Genomic DNA, 23,123 nt, shown 5'->3' on the forward strand with positions numbered 1-23,123 from the left:
AGGCCACACCCATGCCCCACCCCTTCTCTGAGGCCCCATCTCGCTTGCTCCATTCCCCCCTCCCTCCATTGCTCGTTATCCCCCACCCTCACTCATTTTCATCAGACTCTGGCTGGGGTGTGGGCTCTGGGGTGGGGCCGGGGATGAGGGGTTTGGGGTCTGAGAGGGGGCTCCGGCTTGGGTCAGTGGGTTATGGTGCAGGGGGAGGGGAGGGCTCTAGCTGGGGATGTGGGCTCTGGGATAGGGCCAGGGATGAGGGGTTTGGGGTGTGGAAGGTGGCTCAGGGCTGTGGTTGGGGTGTTGGAGAGGCTGTGGGGTCCCCGCAGCCAAAAGGCTAAAATAGTATACCTTGCACAGGAAAACAATACCGTAAAAATCCTGAGTTCATTTCGATGCTTTGCTATAGACACAGTAATCCCATATCTATAGGATAGTCAAGAAAGATATACACAGAGGAGAATAATTGAATTACACCCCCCTTCCTCCTCTATCTTTCCTTTCTTTCTCTTCTCCTGACACTCTTCCCCAATCTTCAGCAACCTACATAAACCCCACCTAAAGAGGGTCTTGACCAGAGCCTGGAGATTTTCAAAGTGAGATCTTCCTGTTCTCTGCTCAGTGGAGGAGATCTCAGATTAAAGTCACCTAACTTTTAACAGCAATTTTTTGGTAAATTGCTTCCCCTCTGTCAGCAGTGCATAAAACTTGGACACCTATGGAAACTCTACAAGTATTTATAACCAGAAAACAGAATTCTGTCTTGGGCCCCTGAAACTAGATCAGTGGAACCATCTAAAATGTGGTCCAGTTCATGTGGCTTACCCAGCCAACATGTGAACAGGGCTAAACAAACTATAACCCATAAGGCACAGGCTTGATCCTACACCTTCACTTGGCAAAATGACCGTTGAAATCAATGAGATATTTGCTTAAGTAACAACTGTCACACTGGGCCCTTTGTTTTAATGGTTCGGGTATCAGCGTGGACAGGAGGGAGTAGTCTGTTAGCTTCTCAGACTGAGTCAAATCACAGGCCATGCAACCCTGACAAACTAGCAAGAGAGATTTTAGGCCCAAGCCTGCTGAAGTCACTGGGAGTTTGCCACTGGTTTGAATGACAGCAGAATCACTCCCCCGGTTCATATCTCCTCCTTCAGAGTAAGAATCAGGACTGAGACCAGGGTGACTTAATTGCTTTCATTATCAAGCTGGATATGGGAAGAGTGAGGGCTTGACTACCACACGGGAGTATCCAGCCTGGGGTCGAGTAATTGAATTTGCATTGCACAAATAAGTTGTTTTTGACTGGTCAAAAGTTGAGCAATCTGCTGCCTGTCTCCCCAATTCCCAGCCCTCTCTCTGAACAGCAGCACAAAACCCTCCTCCATTAAAAATTTGATCCCACCATCAGTCCACTGTAGCCACATCTCACAAATGAAAGTAAGTGCTGTCAACCTGTGCCAGCAAATCCGACCTTTGCTGCCTGAAACCACCATCAGCAATTTTCATAGAGTAGCTCTTGCCAATACTATATGACTCCCCTTACCTGTTGTCCCCAGCTACTTCCTCAATGTAGGTTTCAGAGTAGCAGCTGTGTTAGTCTGTATTCGCAAAAAGAAAAGGAGTACTAGTGGCACCTTAGAGACTAATGAAGTGAGCTGTAACTCACAAAAGCTTATGCTCAAATAAATTGGTTAGTCTCTAAGGTGCCACTAGTACTCCTTTTCTTTTTCCTCAATGTAGATACTTAAATATATCCATTTTTGCATCTGGCTCGTGTGAAGGACAAGTTACCCAACGAGACTGTGCTGGTGACATTTAATGAGGCTCCTACCTAAAGAGAACAGAATTGTGCTTTATGGCATAAAGGGGAAGCTCATTTCTCAGAATTACTGAGAGCACAGTGGTGCAATGGGGCTCCATCTAAAGCAAGAAACGTGGGAGGACCACCTATTCGATCCACTTATAGATTCATAGATACTAAGGTCAGAAGGGACCATTATGATCATCTAGTCCAACCTCCTGCACAACGCAGGCCACAGAATCTCACCCACCCACTCCTGCGAAAAACCTCTCACCTATGTCTGAGCTACTGAAGTCCTCAAATCGTGGTTTAAAGACTTCAAGGAGCAGAGAATCCTCCAGCAAGTGACCCGTGCCTCATGCTACAGAGGAAGGCAAAAAACCTCCAGGGCCTCTTCCAATCTGCCCTGGAGGAAAATTCCTTCCCAACCACAAATATGGTGATCAGCTAAACCCTGAGCATATGGGCAAGATTCACCAGCCAGATACTACAGAAAATTCTTTCCTGGGTTACTCACATCCCACCCCATCTGACATCCCATCACAGGCCATTAGGCCTATTTACCATGAATATTTAAAGATCAATTAATTACCAAAATCATGTTATCCCATCATATCATCTCCTCCATAAACTTATCGAGTTTAATCTTAAAGCCAGATAGATCTTTTGCCTCCACGGCTTCCCTTGGAAGGCTATTCCAAAACTTCACTCCTCTGATGGTTAGAAACCTTCGTCTAATTTCAAGTCTAAACTTCCCAATGATTAGTTTATATCCATTTGTTCTTGTGTCCACACTGGTACTGAGCTTAAATAATTCCTCTCCCTCTCCGGTATTTATCCCTCTGATATATTTATAGAGAGCAATCATATCTCCCCTCAACCTTCTTTTAGTTAGGCTAAACAAGCCAAGCTCCTTGAGTCTCCTTTCATAAGGCAAGTTTTCCATTCCTTGGATCATCCTAGTAGCCCTTCTCTGTACCTGTTCCAGTTTGAATTCATCCTTCTTAAACATGGGAGACCAGAACTGCACAACTTTTATGAGTGAGCTGTAGCTCACGAAAGCTTATGCTCAAATAAATTTGTTAGTCTCTAAGGTGCCACAAGTACTCCTTTTCTTTATGAGAACAGTTAATGGCCAGGTGGAAGCCGCCTGGGTACTGGCTCATTTCCAGGAGACCACTGGGAGTGCTGGACCAAGAAGAGTTTTTGTCAGCTGGGATTTTTGGTAGGCGCAAATCCCTACTTACCCTGCCTTCACTGCTCCTTGCCACTAACCACCCCTTACCCTGAAGCCTGTGCCAGTGTCTGATTTGTCCATGACACCAGGAAAAACAGGGGAGGTGGGTCAAGCTGGGAAGTGAGGTGAGGAATTTGCCGAAACTGACACAGAGTTGGCACCTGTGCAAGTTTCATCAGGACCAGCAGGCAATGAGTCACATTGTAGGAGAACCATCCTGGGCCATGTCTATACCTGGCAAAAAATGGGATCCACCTTTCACCACTGGAGCAGCTCCACACAGGGCAGCAATGGGGGAAGTAGCAGGACAGACAGTGCTTGGGCATTTTTGTTCCAAGCAGGATCTACTGATGCTGCAGTAATAGACACCTGGAGCCCCACCACACTACTGCCTCCATCATCGCTAAAAGACAAGTGGAGCCGCACCAGAGGCCACAAGGGGTGAATTACTGGGCCTGTTTTTGCCAGCATAGATACAGCAGTCTGATGCATTCAATTAGGAGAGAGGCAAAGGAATGGCAGTAGCCCCTAGCATGCTGGGTTGGCCATGAAAAGAGCTGAGGAGGCAGAATGCTCTTCAGCGTTCTATGGGCCGGATCACATTGGCTGCCTTGACAAATGCTGTACTGAAAGTGTGAAGAATGACATGGTGACTTAAGGAAAGGGATCCCTGGTGGGCGGTCATCCTTCATGCCCATTTCACTAGCCAACAGCAAGAAATTAACAAATGCGCCCAGGCTGATGCATAGCCAGTGGCCAAAAGGTTATTCTGCTCCAAGCTCATTTTGTAAAGTGATCCACATTTTGAAACAAAATTAAATGTTTCTTGCCAGCCCTGAAAACACCACACAGTGAGCGGTGCTGCCCAACAATGGACCCTTTCTTGTCTGCCAATTACTATCCATCTTATTTTATTTAAATGATTAAACAAACTAACATCTAAAACAAACTGAGGAGCCCTCCATTTATGCTGCAGAAACCTATCCAAACAGTGATCAACATTAGTTAGCATTTGATACAGCACCTTCCATCCCTAAGCACTTTGCAAACTAAGTACATAAGGCACCAGTGATAAAGTCACCAGTACAGTATACGGTATCAGCAAGCCGGTGCACGGAAAAGAGAGGAAATGCAGCAGATGCCTACTCTTCTGAAGGGTCAGGCATTCTCCAGTGTCTAGACAAATCTTTGTTTTTAAAAAGTCTCATCCCAGATGTGAACTGACAGGTCTCATTCAAATATTGGGTTTTGCCATTTAGCCTCCCCCCGCACCATGGCCATCAAAAGCCCATGGGAGACAGGCCAGATGTTACCAAGACAGATTAAATTGGTCTTAAAGGAATGTGTGGGGCCAGAACTGGGCACCCAAAGGTCTATTCCCAGTTCCTCCCATGGAGGTGCTGTGGAACCTTGGGCAAATCATTTTACATATGAGGAAACAGATCCCAAAAGGTGAACTGAGGAGGATACCTTCCCCCCCACAGCAGAGTTGGGGTTATTAGTGGAAGGCACTAGATTGACATCCTATACCTGCAAAGCGTTTTGTTCAGGTTTTAGAAGATAAAAGGAATGCAAGTTACCACTTCTCCGAGGCAGCTCTGACTTGCTTAACCAGCACTTCAACAGCACCTCATCAGGATCTCCCAGGCTTCAGCACTATTACTGCAGAGAGAAACTCATGCTTCCCACATCCCAGGTGGCTCTCAGGGACAAAAAGGGTTTTCTTCCACATTAAACATGCATGTCTCCCCTTCACTAATCACTCTCTCTTCTAGTACACATTTATCGTGACAACTGTGAGTGAAAACCCCGAAGGTGTGTCCCCAACATGTTCACTTTCAACAGCAATGTCAAGGGAAGGGGAGAGATTTCTTGCCCTCATTTTGGCACGTAACAATTGAGCATTCTTTCTCCCACTGACCTAGAGCATATGAGATGTTACATGCCCCTGTAAATACATTGGGTGATTAACCAGAGGAAGTTCTTCCAAGGACTCCAAAGCAGAACCCCTTGCCTACCCCAGCAACAACGACTGATCTCATGCAACACAACATCACAAGAAGAGACTGAGTCTTGAGCAGTTTCATCCTGTGGACCAGCCACCCCTCCCACAGATGGCTGTAATGTCCCGTTATACGAAATTAGAGACAGAACTAAACTCACTTTAATGTGAGGGGTACTGTTACAACCCCTTGATTTGTATCGGTGGTATTCATTTCATCCTCTTGAGTGCAGGATGCTCTCAGACACAAATGTGAGAAGCAGGAACACACCTCTCCACAGGAACAGTGGTCACCTGAGAAGACCAAACCACACCACAACCCCTGCAGGTGGGAAGAGGGAGGGCCCTGGGATTCCTAGCATAGCGCTGTAGTGTCCCTGCGTCATGCTCAGAGGTTTCCCAAGGGGTTTTGGCTAATAGGTGTGTGATCAGTTGGAAGCCACTCTGGCTGCTGGAGAAGAGGAGGAGGAGGAGATCTTTCCCTCACTGCTTCTTGCATCCTGGCCACTGCATATGGGGAGACAGTATCACATAGGTCCATTTTTAGTAGATTGCCTTGCAAGCATAACGAAAGCTTAGACTGCAGAAATTGCTGGCCTCTGTCCTACCACTCGCACAGGAAAGTTTTCCACTCCTCAGTGGCAAGAAGAACATCCAAGACCACACACATGTATTCCTTAGACAAGCAATCCACTGACGTCACACTTGGGTATGGGTTACAGGCCCATGCCCCATTACTCTTCTATCCAAGCTTGTGCTAAGATACCTGAGACACATTATCGGTATTGAACAGCCCATCCCAGAAGCAGCTCCTCCCCCAACCTCACCCCCACCCCAAGGAATTTCAGTGCTGGCTTTCCTCACTCCAGTCTCCAGATAGCATTAAAGCCTTCACGAGCTAACCTAAGAACTTTGGGATGATCAGAAGTCTGACTGCATTTAAACGATGTGACAGTTGTACTGTTCCTAACCTGAGTCAGCTGCTTAGTGATTAACTGTTTTAAATTAAATTTTAATTACCTGAATAGCTCTTTCTGCCCGTGCAGACTACTATAAAGCCACAAGATTCATTGCACCCCATTCTATGGAGTAACGCACATAACACAAAAACAATATTAGGAGTGGCTGAGAAGAGGGCCAGAATCCTGGAGGTGCAAGGGTAGCATAAAGCTACATTTGGCTTTCCCCTATCACTTCTTCCTGAGGATCCACCTCAGAATTGGGGCCCAGGAGTCCCTGTCATAAGAGACACTGAGCAGTCAGAGCTAGGCAGCACCGTGGAGGATCTACAGTTCTCAGTGTAGCTGGAACAATCCACCTCTCCCCACATTACACACACACAGCCTGAAGACAGCCAACCCAACCCAAAATCCTATTACACTAGCCACACCCACCGTTTCCTTGTTTCTGAGTGTAACTAGTTTCTGAGTGTAAAAACCCTCCTCATACCTAACCTAGACCTCTACTTAAATTTCATATCATGGCTGCAGGTTCTTCTTCCTGCACATGGAAAAGGTCCCAGCCCAGATTTTGGTGGGTATTTGCACATTGTGATACCAGCAGGTATTTTCACATTGTGATCAGGTCACCTCACAGGGAGCAGGGTGAATGTAGCACTAACCCCTGCAGGTTTGTTTCCATGCTTATTTGAGCTGAGCAGCTCAGCCACACAAAAAGGATGTTTTTTTTTTCCAAATATGTCTTGTAACTAGCTTTTACTCACCCCCATTGAGCTGCTTTTCTCTTCCTGTTATCCAGCTGTTTACTAGGGATCGGGGCTAGATTCAGATCTGCTATAAGCAGGTGCAACTGCTCTGAAGTCAAGTGAGCAGCAGCTATTTACACCAATGATAATTTCACACCGTTTACATGGATTTTAATGGGACTATTTGTTCCATTGAGTTGGGTAAACAAGATTTGGCCCCAGGTCTGACTTTAAACAATAAAATCCAAGTTGTAACCCCTAAAAATTAACAGTTTACAGAAAAGATCTGAATGAACCACTTAGTGGGCTTGGAGGACTGTGTTTAAACTTTATACAGGTATCTGATTACAGAAAACTCAGACCTTATTTTGCTTTAAATCCTAGTCTCCCTATCGTTTTAAACTTAATTAATAGACTGTGTGTCAGACTGAATTCATTGCTCCTGAATTTCACTTCTCTTTCATTCAACAGTTGCTTAATTAACAATGCGCATAATTTACAATTGCATAGATCTTAATAGGTTTCAGAGTAGCAGCCATGTTAGTCTGTATTCGCAAAAAGAAAAGGAGCATTTGTGGCACCTTAGAGTTAGTCTCTAAGGTGCCACAAATAGATCTTAATACACACCTAAAACTGGGCTGCCACATGGCTGCTTTTTCATTCAGGAAAAAAGGATGGCACACCAACATGTATTCCTATAAATTCAACTGCTTTGGGGGATTTTCACAGACAGCTCCAAAGTTACGTGTAGATACATAGTGTGGAGAGATTTTTTTTGCTATGACTCATTGTAGAGCCAAATCCCCCTCTGCCTCTATTTTGTGTCAGTCAATCCTTTTTAAGATGAGCACAACCAATTGGCAGGGAACACCAAAAAATGAGATTCAAAACACAGGCTTGTGGAGCAATCCCACACAAATCTGTTCTTGGCACGATGAGCAGCTCCGTCAGGACGATCTGCATAAAATGGCAACATAAAGGAATAGAAGTCTACCTCTCCCATGTTAGGAGATGATTAAATGCAGGCTGTTACACATATGCACTTTACAGATAAAGTGGGTCTAACTGTACTTCTCCTTCATTCAACAGTTGCTTAATTCCCTTTCCCAGATCCACTAATCTCACAGGAGTTTAAACTAGGAACAAACCAGCCACAGAACAGCCAACAAAGCCATAAACCTGTAGCATGTCAATCAGCAGCATGGAAAGGATTTGTGATAAGATCCATCACAACAATCCACAGCACATCATTAGAAGAGTACAGTAAACAGGACTTGGCCCCATAACGTTACTCACGTGAGTAAATCAAGCAGGATTTGATCTACTATATATTACACATGTCCATACAAAATAGTTTATTTGTAATAAGAACTTGAAAAAATTCCCTTATTCCCCTCAAGCCCTACAACCTTAAGTTCTTTTGAAAACAAATCCATACTCAGCAGCGTCTGCGAGGCATCCCCTTTCAAAGGACAGTTACATTCACATGACAGTGTCAAAGAGAGTGCTTGAGAAATCCTCTTGCTCTGCTCCAACATCACAACAATGGTTCAGCTGATTTAGAATCATAGAAGATGAGGATTGGAAGAGTTCTCAGGAGGTCATCCAGTCCAACCCCCTGCTACTACTAATACAGCCCAATATGCCGTTAGCCTTCTTGGCAACAAGGACACACTGTTGATGCATATCCAGCCTGATATAGTTGGGGACTGGTCCTATTTTGAGCAGAGGGCTGGAATAAATGACCTCCTGAGGTCCCTTCGAACTCTGATATTCTATGATTCTTGTCCACTGTAATCCCCAGGTCCTTTTCTGCAGAACTGCCGCTTAACCAGTCTCTAGCAGTGCAAGGGATTCTTCCATCCTAGGTGCAGGACTTGTTGAATCTCACCAAATTTCTTTTGGCCCAATCCTCCAATTTGTCTAGGTCACTCTGGACCCTATCGCTACCCTCCAGCATCTCTACCTCTCCCCACAGCATAGTGTCATCCGCAAACTTGTTGAGGGTGCAAGCCATCCTATCATCCAGATCATTAATAAAGATCTGGAACAAAACCGGCTCCAGGAGAGACCCCTGGGACACTTTGCTTGATACTGGAAGCCAGCTAGACATCGAGCCATTGATCACTATCCATTGAGCCCAATGATCTAGCCAGCTTTCTATTCACCTTATAGTCCATTCATCCAATCCATACTTTTTTAACTTGCTGGCAAGAATACTGTGGGAGACTGTATCAAAAGCTTTCATAAAGTCAAGGTATATCACATCCACTGCTTTCCCCATATCCACAAAGTCAGTTATCTCATCATAGAAGGCAATCAGGTTGGTCAGGCATGACTTGCCCTTGGTGAATCCATGTTGGCTGTTCCTGATCACCTTCCTCTCCTCCAAGTGGTTCAAAATGCATTCCTTTAGGACCTGCTCCATGATTTTTCCAGGGACTGAGGTGAGGCTGTCTGGTCTGTAGTTCCCCGATTCTCCTTCCTCTCTTTTAAAAAGAATGGCACTTTATTTGCCTTTTCCCAATCATCCGGGACCTCCCCGGATCGCCACAAGTTTTCAAAGATAATGGCCAATTGCTCTGCAATCACATCAGCCAACTCACTAAGCACCTTTAGATGCACTGCATCCGGCCCTATGGACTTGTGTATGTCCAGTTTTTCTAAATAGTCCTTAATCTGTTCTTTCACCACTGAGGGCTGCTCACCTTCTCCCCATATTGTGCTGCCCAGTGCAGCAGTCTGGGAGTTGACCTTTTCTGTAAGGACCAAGGCAAAAAAAGCATTGAGTACTTCAGCTTTTTCCACATTATATGTCACTCTGTTACCTCCCCCATTCAGTTAGGATTCTACACTTTCCCTGACCTTCTTCTTCTTCTTACTAACATACCTGTAGAAACCCTTCTTGTTACCCTTCACATTCCTTGCTAGCTACAACTCCAATTGCGCTTTGGGCTTCCTGATTACACCCCTGCATGCTCGAGCAATATTTTTATACTCCTCCCTAGTCATCTGTCCAAGTTTCCACTTCTTATAAACTTCCTTTTTGTGTTTAAGCTCACCGAAGATTTCTCTGTTAAACCAAGCTGGTCATCTGCCATATTTGCTACTCTTTCCGCACATCGAGATGGTTTGTTCCTGTGTCCTTGATAAGGCTTCTTTAAAACACAACCTGCTCTCCTAAACTCCTTTTCCCCTCCGTTCCCTGAGGGAGTCAAAGTCTGCTTTTCTGAAGTCCAGAGTCCGTATTCTGCTGCTCTCCTTTCTTCCTTTTGTCTGGATCCTGAACTCGACCATCTCATGGTCACTTATGCCCAGGTTGCCACCCACTTCTACTTCCCCTACCAATTCTTCCCTTTTTATGAGCAGCAGGTCAAGAGAAGCATGGCCTGTCAAGGTTCCTCCCCCACTCTGAACTCTAGGGTACAGATGTGGGGACCTGCATGAAAAACCTCCTAAGCTTATCTTTACCAGCTTAGGTCAAAACTTCCCCAAGGTACAAAATATTCCACCCGTTGTCCTTGGACTGGCCGCTACCACCACCAAACTAATACTGGTTACTGGGGAAGAGCTGTTTGGACGCGTCCTTCCCCCCAAAATACTTCCCAAAACCTTGCACCCCACTTCCTGGACAAGGTTTGGTAAAAAGCCTCACCAATTTGCCTAGGTGACTACAGACCCAGACCCTTGGATCTTAAGAACAATGAACAATCCTCCCAACACTTGCACCCCCCCTTTCCTGGGAAATGTTGGATAAAAAGCCTCACCAATTTGCATAGGTGACCACAGACCCAAACCCTTGGATCTGAGAACAATGAAAAAGCATTCAGTTTCTTACAAGAAGACTTTTAATAAAAATAGAAGTAAATAGAAATAAAGAAATCCCCCCTGTAAAATCAGGATGGTAGATATCTTACAGGGTAATTAGATTAAAAAACATAGAGAACCCCTCTAGGCAAAACCTTAAGTTACAAAAAAGATACACAGACAGAAATAGTTATTCTATTCAGCACAATTCTTTTCTCAGCCATTTAAAGAAATCATAATCTAACACATACCTAGCTAGATTACTTACTAAAAGTTCTAAGACTCCATTCCTGTTCTGTCCCTGGCAAGAGCAGCATACAGACAGACACAGACCCTTTGTTTCTCTCCCTCCTCCCAGCTTTTGAAAGTATCTTGTCTCCTCATTGGTCATTTTGGTCAGGTGCCAGTGAGGTTACCTTTAGCTTCTTAACCCTTTACAGGTGAGAGGAGCTTTCCCCTGGCCAGGAGGGATTTCAAAGGGGTTTACCCTTCCCTTTATATTTATGACATGGCCCCTAGTTGGTTCCTCCAGCACTTGCACCAAGAAGTTGTACCCAACACTCTCCAAAAACTTCCTGGATTGTCTGTGTACTGCTGTATTGCTCTCCCAGCAGATATCAGGGTGATTGAAGTCCCCCATGAGAACCAGGGCCTGTGATCTGGAAACTTCTCTTAGTTGTCAGAAGAAAGCCTCATCTCCCTCATTCTTCTGATCCAGTGGTCTATAGCAGACACCCACCACAACATCATCTTTGTTGCTCTTGCCTCTAAACTTAACCCAAAAACTCTCAACAGGCTTTTCTTCAGTTTCATACTGGAGCTCTGAGCAATCATACTGCTCTCTTACATACAGTACAACTTCTTCAAGTTTAATCGAACTTGGCAGCAGGACAGGTTTGGGCTCAGAAGACATGTGACATGTTTGAGCTTGAAGCAGTTTCAAACATGAGTGCTAAAAAGAGATTAGAGGAGCAGTGGAAATAACATAGACTCTCCTTTGTCTCTCATCTAAAATAAAATAAGTCATCAAAGCCATTGTGCTGGGGTCAGTGAAAGCTGCTCTTTCCCCAACATTCAGAAAAGGATGCTCTAGTGGGTCAGACACTGAACTCAAGAGCCTTGGACTCAGTTCCCAGCTCAGCCACAGACTTCTTTGGACCAGTCACTTAGTGACAGGAGGACTGTCTGGCTACGTAGACTCCCTCCTCATGCCCTACGCTATCAGCACTCCTAGCTATCTTCGAGACACCACTGACTTCCTGAGGAAACTACAATCCATCGGTGATCTTCCTGAAAACACCATCCTGGCCACTATGGATGTAGAAGCCCTCTACACCAACACTCCACACAAAGATGGACTACAAGCCGTCAGGAACACTATCCCCGATAATGTCACGGCAAACCTGGTGGCTGAACTTTGTCCTCACCCATAACTATTTCACATCTGGGGACAAGGTATACCTTCAAATCAGCGGCACTGCTATGGGTACCCGCATACCGCCACAGTATGCCAACATTTTTATGGCTGACTTAGGACAACGCTTCCTCAGCTCTCGTCCCCTAATGCCCCTACTCTACTTGCGCTATATTGATGACATCTTCATCATCTGGACCTATGGAAAAGAAGCCCTTGAGGAATTCCACCATGATTTCAACAATTTCCATCCCACCATCAACCTCAGCCTGGACCAGTCCACACAAGAGATCCACTTCCTGGACACTACAGTGCTAATAAACGATGGTCACATAAACACCACCTTATGCCGGAAACCTACTGACTGCTATTCCTACCTACATGCCTCCAGCTTTCACCCAGATCACACCACACGATCCATTGTCTACAGCCAAGCTCTACAATACAACCGCATTTGCTCCAACCCCTCAGATAGAAACAAACACCTACAAGATCTCTATCAAGCATTCTTACAGCTACAGTACCCATCTGTTGAAGTAAAGAAACAGACTGATAGAGCCAGAAGAACACGCAGAAGTCACCTACTACAGGACAGGCCCAACAAAGAAAATAACAGAACACCACTTGCTGTCACCTTCAGCCCCCAACTAAAACCTCTCCAACGCATCATCAGGGATCTACAATCTATCCTGAAGGACGACCCATCACTCTCACAAATCTTGGGAGACAGGCCAGTCCTTGCCTACAGACAGCCCCACAACCTGAAGCAAATACTCACCAGCAACCACACACCACACAACAGAACCACTAACCCAGGAACCTATCCTTGAAACAAAGCCCGTTGCCAACTGTGTCCACATATCTATTCAGGGCACACCATCATAGGGGCTAATCGCATCAGCCACACTATCAGAGGCTCGTTCACCTGTACATCTACCAATGTGGTATATGCCATCATGTCCAGCAATGCCCCTCTGCCATGTACATTGGCCAAACTGCACAGTCTCTATGTAAAAGAATAAATGGACACAAATCAGATGTCAAGAATTATAACATTCAAAAACCAGTCAGAGAACACTTTAATCTCTCTGGTCACTCGATTACAGACCTAAAAGTGGCAATATAACAAAAAAACTTCAAAAACAGACTCCAACGAGAGACTGCTGAATTGGAATTAATTTGCAAACTGGACACCATTAAATTAGGCTTGAATAGAGACTGGGAGTGGATGGGTCATTACACAAAGTAAACTATTTCCCCAGGTTTATTCCACCCCCGCCCCGTTCCTCACATGTTCTTGTCAACTACTGGAAATGGCCCACCTTGATTACCTCTACAAAAGGTTCCCCCCTCCCCTCCGCTGGTAATAGCTCACCTTACCTGATCACTCTTGTTACAGTGTGTATGGTAACACCCATTGTTTCATGTTCTCTGTGTATATAAAACCCCCCTACTGTATTTTCCACTGCATACATCCGATGAAGTGAGCTGTAGCTCATGAAAGTTTATGCTTAAATAAATTTGTTAGTCGCTAAGGTGCCACAAGTACTCCTTTTCTTTTTTTTTTAGTATACCCTGTGCCTCTGCTTCCCAACTGCAAACCGGAGTTAACCCTGCCCTACCTCACAGGCATGTTGTTGTGAGGACAAATGCAGCTAATGAAGCATTCCAACACTGTACTTAGAGAGAATGGCAAGGCAAGAGGAAATTTGTGTCTTTAGGTCTGACCCTATGAGCATTCCACCTGGGTAATGCTCATGGAAGGCAATGGGAGTGCTATGCCCAGAGAGCTTCGCTCAAAAAGATGACCACAAAGGGGGGAAATGGAGTTACGCTAACAGAAAACCATCATGACTCAGCCCCCCCCATGTCGGATGTATGTACAATCAAAGAACAAAGGGCCCAGATCCTACTTATGGGGCGGTGGGGTCGAGTGGCTATCAGTGGAAGATTTTCTACTGAACTTAAGGGAAGAAAGCATGAGCCTAAAAGTCCTCATGTGCCTAAGTATAAACAAAAAAGAGAGAAAGCTTTATGACTTGAGGTCTTGGGGATGAATTTAAAACAGCAGAGATATGTGAGAAAACTGAACAGAGGGCTTCCAATGACCAGCATTTGTTTGACCAAAAGAAAAAATAAAACCCACAAGAGGGTTTTTCAGTCTACCCAGCGCTAGAAATCAGTCTTGCACACACGAGTCTGCATTTATTAATACCACTGTTAACCCACCCAGCTACAATACATTCATCAGCACTGATGAAGAGGAGTAAAAATCTAAAGTGGCAACTTAAACTTCTGCCTAAAATCTTTTTACCTCTGATTGTTGTAAGAAACACCCAAGATTACTATAAAATGGGGTAATGGTGCTTGCCTCCTTTGTAAAGCACTTTGAGCTGTACCAAGGAAAAGGTCTAAGTAAGAGCTAGGTATTCATTAGTACTGCAAATGAAATAAATTAGAGAGAGAAAAAAAATCTGTACTTTATCTTTGTGCATTTGACAGCACTGTGTCCAAAGAAAATGATGAAACTGAAACAGTCAGTCAGATTTGTTTGTGTGAGTCTTTCAGACAACACTAAGGGGGACAAAAACGTTTTCAAAAAATAGGAAAAATGGGATTATAAAACCTCCCCAAAAAAGAGCAGGAAAGCTCAGGGGGAGTTAGCATGAATCAGAAGTTACAGTTCACATGCATCACAAGTTGTACTATCAGTTCCCGTTCTGGAATGTTATTCACCCAGGGCTTATGCTAATTTTTAAACAATATGAATGCACAATACAGGAGATAATGCTTTTGGCAGCAGCAGGAGCCCAAGCAGTTCCACTGCGGTGCTGGCACAGTACTGGACGCTCCGTGGCTCCTATGAGGCATCTTATTTACTCAGCTAGGGTTGGAAGTTTGAGCTACTGGTCTTCAGATTGGCAGACAGCACAAAGTCATCAACACACTGCCCAGGCACGGTTCTGGGCAGGATTGTGGGAAAGTTTTAAAGATTGTGTGTAAAATAAACCCACCACTCTTGCTCTCTCACACACACACTCACATTATTTGGATTGTGAGCTTTTTGGGGCAGGGACCGTCTCATTGTTGACCAAGCTTGTGAGGCCCTCCAGTTAACTTGATGGCATTTCTCCTCCTGTCTGCCAGGATGAACACTGCAACTTACCATACTTCCAGGGTATGTTGGAGACATCAGAGGGCAGAACCCTACAGATTTGGGACACAATGAAAAGCCAAAAAGGGGAAGGGAGGGGGGACACCCAGAGCTGTGGGACAAATGCTTAGCCAGCAGGGGGAGTCAGGGAGAGGCACGAGGAGGTTTCATTCCTTCCTCCCTCCTAGTGTGCTGTGGCATCAATGCCTGCTTCACGGTGGGGGAGGGGACAACAATGCATCAGCCCTTCCAGTCCAGTGAGAAAGAAAGGTACATTTCACAGGGGAGGCACCAGAGAGAGACACAGAGCCCCTGGCATGGTGGGGAGGAGGGACTGGGGAGTGGAACAGGCCCCTTGTGATGTGGCAGAGGGGGGAATGGAGGGGAAGAACAAAGGACTTTGGCATGAGGGAGCAGCCCAGCAATACAGGGGGCTGGGGGTACACACAAGGAGCTTGTGGGGGAAGAGAGGGATGGAAGGACCTGCTGGTGTGTGCAAGGACCTCACCCTAGTTCTAGGTATATGCAGGTGCTCTAGACTAGAGAATGTAGGCCGAGAAACCATTGTGACTTAAACACCTAAAAATCTGGAGATCAATGAGTCTGTCAAAACTTTTCCTACACCAAATCCCCAATATCCAGCCGGTTTCTCTAAAGGGGAGCTTAGAATGGGCACATGGAGAGGCTCTTAGCAGCTTTTGCAAAACAGAATATTCTTCACGCTGGGCAACATGGCCAGAGGGCAGCAGGAGGCTGATCCATGGGAGGATGATCAAAGCCTTATTCCCTGTGGACTGAGGAGAGGTTACTACAGGCTAATTAGAGCACCTGGCGCCAATTAAGGCCCAGCCAGAGACCTAATTAAAAAAACCCTGTTTCAGTCAGACAGGAGAAGGGAAAGTTTAGAGGAGTACTGCTGTTGAGGAGAGGATCAGAGTACCAGGGGAAGAGAAGCCCTGCTCAAGCAGAGCAGAAGGACTCCCCAGGAGCAGAGGACCAAGAGAAATCCTGCCCAAAGGCAGAGAGGGCAGGAAGCCCAAGAATAGGTGCTGGGGCTGAGACAGAGGTGCCTCTCCCCACTGTGCCACAGCCCTGGAGCTGGGGGAGTTAAGTGCGCAGTCCTTGGTGGCCTTCTGCATGGCCCCACAGGCATGCACCTTAGAGGGAACTTAGGCCCTGACCCATCACACGAAGGAAAAGTGCGGGACCCACCATAATAGCGTCGACCATTTGCCACAATGTGTAAAAGCAGTGCTGGTAAATTTCTCTCTCAGTGCTGGAGAGCTACTGAAATGCTGCCCTTCGAGCAGACTGTAAAACCTAAAGTACAGCAGCATTAATGACAACTGGTTCTCTCAGTCTACAATCAAAGATTAGTTACTGACATTACAAAGGAGTTGGCATAGGAGATCTAAAATACTGGCACGCAAGAGTCTCAGTCCGTGAGCCACTTAGAATTGCCAGTCTAATTTTCCCTTTAAGAACAAAGTTTTAATACATTTCTGCTATTGAAGATGCTTGTGTAATTGTTCAATAACCCAGTACCCAAAAGGCTAGCTACTCCAGTGGGTAATGCTACATGCCAGGCAGGGGAAGCGAGTCCTTGTGAAAAAGCTTTAATGAAATATTCCAAGGTGGCAAGAGAGACATGGAAGACAAATCTTTTAGTTATAGTACTGAACTGAAAGTGCAGAGTTCAGTTCCTGGCATTGCCACAGGCCTTCTGTGCAACTTAACCGATCAGTGCCTCGGTTTCCCCATTGTAAAAAGGGGGTAATACTTCCTACTTCACAGGGAGCTGGAGCCACATTAATGTGTACATGGCTCTCAGATACTTTGGTGATAAGTGTAGCTCCATTGGTGATATCACTAGTGTAGACAGGACCCTGCCAATTTTACCACCATATTATGCAGCCCTGCACAGAGCAAGTCTTAAAATCACATCTTCCTCTGTCCCCTTCCTGCACCTCCCAAAATATCAACCGCTGGCTAGGAGATTTAGTTCTCTAACGCAAGTACATTTTCCAAGCCCTGAATGGTGGCATCATCAGGCTTCAGAATCAACAACCCACTCAGATGAAAAAAGGCAGATTGCTCTTCATGAAGAGCTTTTTTTTGTTAGTTGTTTTTTTTTTTGCATTTTCAGTAACATTTCCAGTTTTGGAAAGTGTTCACAACTTTACCTGAAAAGGAAAGTTATACTATGCCCCTTACAAATGATTAGCCATTTTCAATGCTACTCTTTTTATTTGGATCTTAAAACTTCTAAAAGTTATTTTCAGAAACAGACTAAAACAAAAGGTAGTTTGGCTCAGTGGCAGGTGTTCAACCAGGGCATCAAGCCAGATTTTCAAGGTTTTACATTATGCAATCCCTGCCTGCATCTCCTCCTCCATTTCCCCACTAATTACACCAGCCTGGATACATCTTCAACACAAACATTTTATACTTTTCCACACTGGCCAAACCTCCACCCCTGCACTTTACTCACACCGCTCGCAAGACCCACTTCTACTTCTCTGTTTTACAAGAAAATCAAGAACCAAAACCCCGAATACTACAACTTGAGCCACTGAGAGACATACATCTCTCAGCCTGTGGTTGTCCTGACCCCTATTTTCCCAGCCTGTGTCCTAGCCTCACTTCTCTAGCCAGCCCATGTTTAGGTCATGAACTCTTTGGGAACCACCTTTTTTTGGGGTGTGTGAAAGGATGTAGCAGGTATAACAGTTGAGAGTGCTATAAAATAATCAATAGCTCACCTACATGTGTGCATGCACACTCTCCCACTAATTCACCATCAGCCCTGAGAAGCCTATCACCAAGTCAGCCTACTTTGCTAAGTTTCAGAGTAACAGCCGTGTTAGTCTGTATTTGCAAAAAGAAAAGGAGTACTTGTGGCACCTTAGAGACTAACCAATTTATTTGAGCATAAGCTTTTGTAAGCTACAGCTCACTTCATCGGATGCATACTGTGGAAAGTATAGAAGATCTTTTTATACACACAAAGCATGAAAAAATGGGTGTTTACCACTACAAAAGGTTTTCTCTCCCCCCACCCCACTCTCCTGCTGGTAACAGCTTATCTAAAGTGATCACTCTCCTTACAATGTGTATGATAATCCACACAAAGATGGACTACAACCCGTCAAGAGCACTATCCCCAATAATGTCACGGCAAACCTGGTGGCTGAACTTTGTCCTCACCCATAACTATTTCACATCTGGGGACAAGGTATACCTTCAAATCAGCGGCACTGCTATGGGTACCCGCATGGCCCCACAGTATGCCAACATTTTTATGGCTGACTTAGGACAACGCTTCCTCAGCTCTCGTCCCCTAATGCCCCTACTCTACTTGCGCTATATTGATGACATCTTCATCATCTGGACTCATGGAAAAGAAGCCCTTGAGGAATTCCACCATAATTTCAACAATTTCCATCCCACCATCAACCTCAGCCTGGACCAGTCCACACAAGAGATCCACATCCTGGACACTACAGTGCCAATAAATGATGGTCACATAAACATCACCCTATACCGGAAACCTACTGACCGCTATTCCTACCTACATGCCTCCAGCTTTCACCCTGACCACACCACACGATCCATTGTCTACAGCCAAGCTCTGCGGTACAACCACATTTGCTCCAACCCCTCAGACAGAGAAAAACACCTACAAGATCTCTATCAAGCATTCTTACAACTACAGTACCCACCTGCGGAAGTGAAGAAACAGATTGATAGAGCCAGAAGAGTACCCAGAAATCACCTACTACAGGACAGGCCTAACAAAGAAAATAACAGAACGCCACTAGCCGTCACCTTCAGCCCCCAACTAAAATCCCGCCAACGCATTATTAAGGATCTACAACCTATCCTGAAGGATGACCCAACACTCTCACAAATCTTGGGAGACAGGCCAGTCCTTGCCTACAGACAGCCCCACAACCTTAAGCAAATACCCATCAGCAACCACATACCACACAACAGAACCACTAACCCAGGAACCTGTCCTTGCAACAAAGCCTGTTGCCAACTGTGTCCACATATCTATTCAGGGGACACCATCACAGGGCCTAATAACATCAGCCACACTATCAGAGGCTTGTTCACCTGCACATCCACCAATGTGATGTATGCCATCATGTGCCAGCAATGCCTCTCTGCCATGTACATTGGTCAAACTGCACAGTCTCTACGTAAAAGAATAAATGGACACAAATCAGATGTCAAGAATTATGACATTCATAAACCAGTCGGAAAACACTTCAATCTCTCTGGTCACGCGATTACAGACATGAAAGTTGCGATATTACAACAAAAAAACTTCAAAACCAGACTCCAGGGAGAGACACTTGAATTGGAATTCATTTGCAAATTGGATACAATTAACTTAGGCTTGAATAGAGACTGGGAGTGGCTAAGTCATTATGCAAGATAACCTATTTCCCCTTGTTTTTTCCTACCCCCGCCCCCAGACATTCTTGTTAAACCCTGGATTTGTGCTGGAAATGGCCCACCTTGATTATCATACACATTGTAACGAGAGTGATCACTTTAGATAAGCTATTACCAGCAGGAGAGTGGGGTGGGGGGAGAGAAAACCTTTTGTCTATAAAAAGATCTTCTATACTTTCCACAGTATGCATCCGATGAAGTGAGCTGTAGCTCACGAAAGCTTATGCTCAAATAAATTGGTTAGTCTCTAAGGTGCCACAAGTACTCCTTTTCTTTTTACTTTGCTAAGTTTCCTTCATTGTTAGAGTAGATAATCAATGCCTAAAAGGAAGGGAATTTAGCTCCCTCCTGCTAAAGGATTGTTGGAGTCAGACTTGGCAACTCTGGCTTGGAGATAGCACAGGGGTGGATTCCAATAGCTCCAGGACAAATCTGGCATGTGAGAGAGGGGAACACATTCCCAGGTGGGCAAAGGAGCAGAACTCCCAGAGCCTTTTCCTGTGGAATTAGGGGCTTTCCAGTCATTGCAATAGGTGGGGTGGGGACTGGAGAGGTCTGCAGACCAGATTGTTGCCCAGATCTTTTCTCCCCCGGCAGCAGCCAGGGACCATTCCACGAACAATCCCAGAGCATGAAGCACCATACCCTGCAGCCCCCCCTTACAGCCCCCTGCAGCACCCCTGTCTGCACACACCCCCAAGTACCCACAGGGGAAGCCTTCCCGAGGCTCCCTCTCTGCAACAGCACCCCTCATACCTACAGCCCCCCAACACCCCCTCTCTGCCCCAATCCTCCAAGTACCCACAGGGGCCCCTCTCTGCACTAGCCCCCCCACAGCACCAATCCCCCAAGTACAAGGGAAGCTCCCCGATGCCCCCTCTCTGCACCAGCCCCCAAACCCCTCTCTTGCACCACCCACCCGCACACCCACAGCCCCCCAATACCCCTCTCTGTACCTCACTCCGGGCAGCCCCCCCTGCCCCACCCCACACACCTGCCCCCTGCAGCCCAGGGACCGGGAGGGTGGCGGGCGGAGCGGGTCCCTACCCGGGAGATGGTGAGCGGCTGCTCGAAGTCCTTGCCCCCCACCAGGCGGAAGCCCCAGGGCCCCGGGCCCTGCAGGGTGACGCGGTGGCTGCTCATTCCAGCGGCGGCGGCGGCGGCTGCTCCTGCTCGGGCCGAGTCGGGACTCTGCTCTACGGGAACCGGCCGCCCCGCCTCTGGGCGGGCTCACGCCCCGCCCGGCCCCCGGCGCCGGGGAGAAGGGCGCTGCCTGCTGCCGGGGGTGGCCTGAGCCGACCCCAGCCGGTGCCTGGGCCCCATCGCTGGGCCAGCTGAGCGCTGAGAGCCCAGCCCGTGCTGCACAGCGCCGAGCGCAGCTGGCCCGCTCCAGGCTGCGCTAAAGGCACCAGTCAGGTGGTCCCGAAATCATGAGATCTGAAAGGAATAATCATGGGTGGGCTTGGCCTGCTGGCTTTTGTCAGTCTTTAGATTTCACAGCTTAGAGCAATGACAGCTAGAAACTTTTGGTTTTTTTAATGGAAGCCTGAGCTGTAGCTTTAAGAGAGATGCCAAATATCAAAAGACTTGCAATGAGGGTTGGCCACATTTACTGTGTGGAGGTGCTAATACAGGAGTGATCTGGCTATTACCAGGGATTGACTGTTTGAAAAAATATGTCAGTATATTTACTAGCCGCCTCTACAAATATGGTCATAAATGAGCAATGTTCAATACCACTAGTTTGACTAAAAGAGCAAAGTACATTTGGCAGTGCAGTGTTTTTCTTTCTATGAAAACAACAAGGAGTCCGGTGGCACCTTAAAGACTAACAGATTTATTTGAGCATAAGCTTTCATGGGTAAAAACCTCACTTCTTCAGATGCATGGAGTGAAAGTTACAGATGCAGCCATAAATATACTGACACGGTTCTCAAAATTCAGTCATTCCTCCTCCATAGTATAAACTTAGCAAGGTCACGGTACAGCCCGCTGCTCTGTTTCCATTATAGACCTTAGGGGTATAATCATTGTATAAAATTATACATTGTATTTCTGATGCTGCCCCATAAAATAAGTGGCATCCAATACAAATGTGCGTTTTACAGGAATTCTTTTAGTTTAACAGCCCTTGTGTAGAGTTAGCTGGAACTAGATCTAGCTCAGGACGGTGGTAACTCTTCAATTTACCACAACATTTTATATATTATTATACTGTGTTACATCAAAAGCCTTGACTTTATTCAAGCCCTTCTTGTAAAAATTACTGGCCGTATCACCCAAAGGTGTAACTAGGTTGAAAAAATAGTGCTTTGCCGGTTTACATCACCTTATGATTTGATCCTGCATTTTTATTTCAAGCTCAGTGCTAGTACTGTATCAAGATTCTGGCTTTTCTCAAAGCAAGGAATAAAAATGATTCTCGACAGGCACAATTTTCCATATATGTTTGCCCATAAAATCTGGAGACTGTTGAAAGTCTAGACAAGACAGGAGGGGCTCAATTCCATGGCACTTACTCATGCGAGCCCCAATGAGTTGTATAATTTGGCCTCTATTCTGAGTAGCATCTTCCACACACATTGTGCCCCCAAATATTTCACAGAGAGAGACAAAAATTAAGAGGTGTAGGCCAAGGAGAAAAGAAACATTTTGCAGACGAGCGAAGAACATAGATCATCAGTCATCATTCCTATTGTGGCAGTGGTTTGGGACTCCAAAAGAAGGACTGGGGCCCTTATACTTCCAAAGGGATGTAGCTGAAGAGCAGAAACAGAGAGAAAAAAAGATAACCCACAATTCTTGTAATAAGAAAAGGAGTACTTGTGGCACCTTAGAGACTAACCAATTTATTTGAGCATAAGCTTTCGTGGGCTACAGCCCACTTCATCAGATGCATAGAATGGAACATATAAGAAGAAGATATATATACTGTGACAAAGTTCCTGCTCTACCTTGGTGGGTCTTGCGCTTATTGGCGGATTTGATGCGTTGGAGCTTCACAGCAGCCCTCAGCTTGGCCGTTTTTCTGAATTCACAGTCCAGGTCGACTCCTCCTGTGTCTGACCAGGAGTTGGGAGGATTTGGGGGGAACCTGGGCCCGCCCTCTACTCTGGGTTCCAGCCCAGGGCCCTGTGGAATGTAGCTGTCTTCAGTGCCTCCTGGAACAGCTGTGCGACAGCTACAACTCCCTGGGCTACTTCCCCATGGCCTTCTCCCAACACCTTCTTTATCCAGACTGTTGGAGGACTGAGGTGTGTACAAGAATTATCAGACACCAGGAGGAAGGTCCTATGGTGAGGATAACGAAGGTGTTGGGAGAAGGCCATGGGGAAATAGCCCAGGGAATTGTAGCTCTCACATAACTGTTCCAGGAGGCACTGAAGACAGCTGCATTCCACAGGGCCCTGGGCTGGAACCCGGAGTAGAGGGCACGCCCGGGTTCCCCCCAAATCCTCCCAACTCCTGGTCAGACACAGGAGGAGTCGACCTGGACTGTGAATTCAGAAAAACGGCCAAGCTGAGGGCTGCCGTGA

At 46.1% G+C, this 23,123-nt stretch overlaps 1 protein-coding gene across 4 annotated transcripts in view; it reads right to left on the reverse strand.

Moving 5' to 3' along the window:
• PDLIM1 (PDZ and LIM domain 1) overlaps window positions 1–20,982 on the reverse strand; it is a 92,185-nt gene extending 71,203 nt beyond the window's left edge. The window contains exon 1 of one of the 4 annotated variants that reach the window (XM_073352760.1): window positions 20,635–20,982. In XM_073352760.1, coding sequence (XP_073208861.1) covers window positions 20,635–20,730 — 96 coding nt within the window. In that variant the 5' untranslated portion in view covers window positions 20,731–20,982. Of the gene's footprint in view, window positions 1–5,204; window positions 5,500–20,634 lie in introns of those variants that run through there. The other 3 variants (XM_073352764.1, XM_073352761.1, XM_073352763.1) reach the window with 3 other exon arrangements.
• Between the last annotated feature and the right edge of the window lie 2,141 nt (window positions 20,983–23,123).

The sequence above is a fragment of the Lepidochelys kempii genome, chromosome 7 (assembly GCF_965140265.1).
Source record: "Lepidochelys kempii isolate rLepKem1 chromosome 7, rLepKem1.hap2, whole genome shotgun sequence".
Classification (NCBI taxonomy): Eukaryota; Metazoa; Chordata; order Testudines; family Cheloniidae; genus Lepidochelys; species Lepidochelys kempii.